At 45.6% G+C, this 6,759-nt stretch overlaps 1 protein-coding gene across 1 annotated transcript in view; it reads left to right on the top strand.

Moving 5' to 3' along the window:
• Nucleotides 1-364: 364 nt before the first annotated feature.
• The window catches only part of LOC121325126 (vesicle-associated membrane protein 1-like), a 15,771-nt gene continuing 9,376 nt past the window's right edge, over nucleotides 365-6,759 (top strand). Inside the window, exon 1 of the mRNA XM_041267417.1 lies at nucleotides 365-740. Within this exon, the coding sequence (XP_041123351.1) occupies nucleotides 739-740 (2 nt within the window). The 5' untranslated portion in view covers nucleotides 365-738. The remainder of the gene's footprint in view (nucleotides 741-6,759) is intronic.

The following is a 6,759-nucleotide window of genomic DNA, read 5'->3' as shown; positions in this document are numbered from 1 at the left end:
TCTATGTAATGTGTTCATTATAAAGTAATGTTATTTATTTTTTTAATTAAATGTTTGTTTATCTATTTACGGAAAATGGCCTACATCGTAAACACAAGCTGTAGTGCTTAGTATCATCTTCCCTCTTCCCAGGCATTTTTTACAAATAAATTAATTTTGCAACTGCATTCTCATCCCCTATTGGTCAAAAAGACATGATCTGCATAATATATGCGATCTTTATTTGCATACCGGAGCTTTGATTGGTTAAACCCAAAGAATACATGAATATATTTGAATAAATTAAAATTAATATTTAAACAGACACGCCCTTCTTTGAAAAGAGAGAGAGAGAGAGAGAGAGAGAGAGAGAGGAGGGCTAGGAGGTGACAGACCAGCCGCAGTGACGTCACCGCCTGCCTGGAATAAAGGTTCTGCAGTAAAAATTATCTGCACCGGCGTGCGCCAGGGCATGCTCCAGCAAAACTCCCAAATACTGCATTACACTGGACGGGATTTACTCCAGTACTGCGGCGGCTTTTCTATCATTTTCTACCCATTTATTATTTTCTAGAGAGCGTTTTTTGTCTTTTTTTATCTTGTCGTATGCTTATCTTAGCCTCGAATATATTTTTCTTTTCATCTTTTCTATCACCTCGTTTCTTATGTTCTGTCGCTTTACCTGCAAAAAACAAAAATCATAATAATTTATCCCTAAAGAATACAACTCGACCAAGCTAAAAAAAATAAATAAATACAATGTAAGTATGCAGCTAAATCATGTTTTTCACTATTTCCTCTGCAAGCATACCATCATTATTTCAAAATGTTCTTTTATAAGTACTGTAGTAGCCTATCTAAATGATAGATTGTACGACAACAATACATTTTTACCGAACTGGCTCATCAGATACTGGGTGTGCAGTATTGGCTGTTGCGATAAGCATGTTTCTTTATTATAATACAGCTGCTGGCAGACTGTAACAAATGCTGAGGTCCGCGTTGCTGTGTAGTGTAGACGCTGCCTGTCTGTCTGTATGTCTATCTATCTATCTATCTGTCTGTCTGTCTGCACGAATGACTGACGTTTTGAAAAGCATTTTCATGAAAGTAAGCCAAATCGTATAGTATCGACGGTAAGGTTGTTTTTTTTTTTTTTGTTTGTTTTTTTGTTTGTTTGTTTGTTTCGGGGGGCATTATGTACTGACACAACATTGTAAAATGTGTTAACAAAGGTAAACAATACCGCAATACCGACAGCCAGCACGATGTACTATGTTAGGTAAAGCGCAGGAATTAATAATAAAACAAAAGTGAAATTAAAGAGACGCGTGGTGAAGAATACCAAGAGTGAACCTGTGAGGTGATAGCATGCTTACCCTCGTACCACTAAACGACATGGTCTATTATTGTTAATATGCGATGTTTATATTATTAGTAGTAGTAGTAGTCCTATTTATAACCCATTAAATGGGACCGTCCAATGTAGAGGACATCTCCAGCCGGCAAATGACGGCTGGAGAAAAAGATTCTCATTAACATCCTCAATTTGAGGATGCTAAAAGGAATGGGCTATAACTAATTTAAAGAAAACCGGTTTGAAAAAAGGACTGCAAATTAAATGTTCAAAGAAAACGGGGAGGTGGTACAGTAGTAGTAGTAGTCGTATTTGGAGAGCCATACGTGAGATATGGACTGGAGGGAGGGTGGGGTGCGACAGCGAGACTGCATCATGTTTTTCAAAAGCCAAGCGGTTTTTTTTGTTCTCCTCGGCTGTGTTTTGTGTTGAACGCCGATCCCTCCAAGGTGATAGGGGTTGCGTATTCGAGAATGTGATGGAAAGAGAACCTGTGTAAAAAGAAGGCGTGGAGCCCCGGGCAGGCTTTGCTTCGCTTTGTGTTGTCGATGTTGTGTAGAGCTGGGCTCGTTTGAATTAGACAGTTTGGTGGGTTAACGCCGTCAATATCGCGCGGTGATAAATCAAACGCGAGTCGGTGAAGGCGTTTCACGGGAAAGGGCCGGATGATTCGTGAAGCAACCACATAACATACATGAAAAGATAACAAAGAATGAAAGAAAGATAGATAGAACATGGGATTGATTTACCTGCCATAGCACTGTCAATAGTATGTACACCATGGGACTGATTCACCTGCCATTGCACCGTCAGTAGGGCGTGAGAAATAGTTTAAACAAACAAATACACTTTTACAAAACAAAAGGGCATGTTGGCCAAACAAAAAAAAAAGCACAGAACAAATTAACAAGTATAAATCTAAATATAGCAATTGTTATTGTTTTTAGGTTGGTTCTCTCAACTCGCGATTTGGTCTGTCCTCCAACACTCTCCCTAATGAGCCGAGAGTGGGTCCTTTTATATTTGTGGCTGGAGCCTTAATTAGCTATTAATAAATGACCTTATTAAGTCTCCAGCCACATTCTTACGAGAGTTTTCAGGGATTGGGTATTAGCCCTATCCACACTGACTGTACATTATAAGACCGGCTTTTCGCCAGTCCCAAATAACATGACAGACAGCTTTCATCCTCCCGCACCCAAACAATATTATAAATAATAATACAACACCAATAATAATGCATAAATAACACTATGTAACACAATTTTTGTTCCTGGGTAGTAAGTGTTATTATCTAATTGCTTATGCCTCAAAAGTATAGAAAATGGCTATTATTCCCCACAAACTTTGCTTTTGTGACCAGGACAGTGATATTTCAAAATATCACTATTTCCAATGGGAAAATGGGCAAATGTGTCTTTTCGTTCACATAAAGTCAGAAAAAAACAACATATGAATCCAAATTAACATGTATTTATACTAAAGTAATACAAAAATGACTACAAAAGATTTAGAAGTGAGTAGTTTTTCAAGACTTACGATTATACTGTAAATACAGTATATATATACAATGACCCCAGGCAAAGTAGAACCGGCAACCCCAGGCAAAGCAGAGCCGGCAACCCCAGGCAGTGCAGGACAGGGTAGGGTGCCATCGGCTGGAGCGGACCCCCGGGAGGTGACCAGCTCCAGAGTCCCACCTGCGGTGACCCCGGATCCCCAGCAATGGTGACTCCGTACCCCCAGGCAGAGACAGCTCCGGGCCCTCCTGCAATACAAAAAGGAGAGACAGAGGCAGCGCCAGACCCTCGGGAGTTGAACTAGGGAGGGGAGCCCCTGACCAAGAAGGCGGCAGCAGGAGCTCCACTTCTCCCTCTTGCTCATTAGCTGGTGATGCGGAGCAGCATGGAAACCCCAGGCGATGCGGAGCAGCAGGGAAACCCCAGGCGATGCGGAGCAGCAGGGAAACCCCAGGCGATGCGGAGCAGGCATCCTAGGGTGGTGTAAGGCAGGCATCCTTGGGCGGTTCCTGGCAGGCATCCTTGGGCGGAGCAAGGCAGGTGTCCCCGGGCAGTGACATGAAGGCATCCCTGGGCGGTGACCTGGAGGCATCCTCGGGCCACGCCGAACCGATAACCTCAGGCAGTGGTTAATAGGATCCCCAGGTGATGCAGGGCAGTAGCAGCCCCTTGGAAATCAACAGCGGATGCAGACCGTCGGGAGGCGAAGGCAGCAACAGGAGCTTCACTTTTCCCTGTGATGGAGTCAGGATTAGCTGGGGTGTGGGGTTTGGCCCTCTTCGCGGCCGCTGTGGCTGGGCGGCTTTTCCCCGTGCTCCTGTCAGCAGCTTATGCAGGGGCTGCTGAGGACCGCCAGCATCCTGTTCTGGTTCTTCTGGTTGTGTTTGCAGAGGTGGCTCCTGCTCCTCTGGTGGTGGAGGTGGGAACGGCAGGTAGTCCTTCCATGGCAGTGGAGGTACCTCCAGCTCCTCTGGTGGTGGAGGTGGGAGTGGCAGGTAGTCTCCCTCTGCTGGTGGAGGTGGAAAAGCTCTCTCTTGGGCTTTGGATGCTCGGCTCCCCCCCTCTTGAGCACTGGATGCTCGTGCTTTCCTCCTCTTGGCGCTGGATTCTCCTCCTGGTACTGGGAGGGGCTGATAGCCAGGGTGTGGCCATACTCCCCACAGCCGGAGCACAAATCCGAATGCCTACCAGCCATCATCCCTGACTTCCTTTTCTCCACTCTGTTCTCTCTCCACTCTTCTGTTCCTGCTCTTTCTCTCCACCTTCCTTTCCTGGGTTGGTTCTTCCTCTTCTTGGAAGGGGTAGATAGCCAGGGTGTGGCCATACACCCCGCAGACAAGGCACCAGCCTTGATCCTCCATCTTGCTACTTCGGTCTCCCCAGACCCCCTCCTGCTGCGGTTGCTGCTGTTGCTGTGGTTCCTGCGAATGCGGCTGTTCCTGCGGTTGCGGCTGTTCCTGTGGTTGCTGCTTTCTGTTGTTGCGGCCGTTGCTGCCGTTGCTGCTTTCTGTTGTTGCTGCCGTTGCGGCTGTTGCTGTGATTGCTGCCGTTTCTGCGATGGCTGCTGTTGCTGTGGTTGCTGCTGTTGCTGCGATGGCTGCTTGTGGCAGGCTGGCGAGTGAATAGAGGCCCAGAGACAGTCTGAAGTTCAAAAAAATAACTATTTTATTATAAATAACACAAAATAAAAGTGCACAAGGGCAAAATAAAGGGATTTAAACACAAAAAAAACCAGTACAAAAAACAAACTTACAAAAATAAAGGTTTCCAGGCTGGGCAATGCCTTCACTGGATGTAGAATTCACAAATCACAAACACCAACCTGCTTCCTCAGCTCCCTCCTCTCAAATGAGAAGCAGAGGCCTCCTTTTATGTCAGGTGGCTGGGCGCTGATTGATCGTTAATTAAAATCAACTAATCAACCCCAGCCACCTGAACATAATAAACCCAGGCAGGTAGGGGAAATTAACCCCATCCCTGCCAATTTAAAAAGGGCAGAGCTTTGCTCTGCCACACTGCTGTTTCTGCTGTTGCTGCTGTTGCTTCTGCTGTTTCTGCTGTTGTTTCTGTTGTTTCTGCAGTTGCTGCTGTTGCTGCGGTTTCTGCAGTTGCTGCTGTTGCTGCTGTTGCTGCTGTTTCTGCAGTTGCTGCTGTTGTTGCTGCTGTTGCTGCTGTTTCTGAGGTTGCTGCTGTTGCTGCTGTTGTTTCTTCTGTTTCTGCTGTTGCTGCTGTTTCTGCTGTTTCTGCTGTTGCTGCTGTTGTTGCTGCTGTTGCTGCTGTTTCTGCGGTTGCTGCTGCTGCTGCTGTTGTTGCTGCTGTTTCTGCTGTTGCTGCTGTTTCTGCTGCTGTTGCTGCTGTTTCTGCTGTTGCTGCTGTTGCTGCTGTTGCTGCTGTTGCTGCTGTTTCTGCTGTTGCTGCTGTTTCTGCAGTTGCTGCTGTTGCTGCTGTTGCTGCAGTTGCTGCTGTTTCTGCTGTTGCTGCTGTTGCTGCGGTTGCTGCTGTTGTTGCTGCTGTTTCTGCTGTTTGCTGCTGTTGCTGCTGTTTCTGCAGTTGCTGCTGTTGTTGCTGCTGTTGCTGCTGTTTCTGCGGTTGCTGCGGTTGCTGCTGTTGCTGCGGTTGCTGCTTTGCTGCTGTTTCTGCTGTTTCTGCTGCTGTTGCTGCTGTTTCTGCAGTTGCTGCTGTTTCTGCTGTTGCTGCTGTTGCTGCGGTTGCTGCTGTTTCTGCAGTTGCTGCTATGGCTGCTGTTGCTGCAGTTGCTGCAGTTGTTGCTGCTGTTTCTGCAGTTGCTGCTGTTTCTGCGATGGCTGCAGTTGCTGCTGTTTCTGCAGTTGCTGCTGTTGCTGCTGTTTCTGCAGTTGCTGCAATGGCTGCTGTTGCTGCAGTTGCTGCAGTTGTTGCTGCGGTTGCAGCTGCTCTTGCTGCAGTTGCTGCTGTTTCTGCGATGGCTGCTGTTGCTGCAGTTGCTGCTGTTTCTGCGATGGCTGCTGTTGCTGCTGTTTCTGCGATGGCTGCTGTTGCTGCTGTTTCTGCTGTTGCTGTGGTTGTGGCTGTTTCTGAGGTTGCTGCTGTTGCCGCCTTCCTATTTTTTTCCTCCCAAAAACCAAAAACACTTTTTGAAAAATAAATTAAAAAACACATTTCACTCCTTCCTGGTCCGGCACCTGGAGGCATTTATCCCACTAATGACACCATATGTGGCAGAGTGGTTGTAGTGCACAGGTGTGGTGACGTCACGGACCAGGAAGAAGTGCAACAACAACAAAAAGGTACAGGCTGAAACTGAAGCACTGTGGCTGCGTGCAGTGTTTTATTAAAATAATAAGGAAACAGTTTAAACAAACAAAAACACTTTTACAAAACAAAAAGGTACTTTAGCCAAACAAACAAAACAAGTTAACAATTATAAATCTAAATATAGCAATTGTTATTCTTTTTACGTTGGTTCTCTCGACTCGTGATTTGGTCTCTCCTCCGACACTCTCTTCCCCTAATGAGCCGAGAGTGGGTCCTTTTATATTTGTGGCTGGAGCCTTAATTACCTATTAATAAATGACCTTATTAAGTCTCCAGCCACATTCCCACGAGAGTTTTTAGGGATGGGGTATTAGCCCTATCCACACTGACTATACATTATAGGACCATTTTTTTGCCAGTATCAAATAATAAATAAAAATGACGGACGGCTTTCATCCACCCGCACACAAACACAATATTATAAATAATACAACACAAATAATAATGCATAAATGATGAAAGAGGCGGGCCCCTTGCCACATAACTTTTTTTGATGCATCACCAGTATAATGAAATCTCAGTTTTTAACACACAACCTTTTGGTAAAATTGACTATACCCGCAAAACCTGATTGAATTGTGTTTGAAGTTTGTGAGTCACTGCATGTAA

This window comes from Polyodon spathula, chromosome 13 (genome assembly GCF_017654505.1).
Source record: "Polyodon spathula isolate WHYD16114869_AA chromosome 13, ASM1765450v1, whole genome shotgun sequence".
Taxonomy (NCBI): domain Eukaryota; kingdom Metazoa; phylum Chordata; class Actinopteri; order Acipenseriformes; family Polyodontidae; genus Polyodon; species Polyodon spathula.
This window is presented reverse-complemented; position numbering and strand designations above follow the sequence as displayed.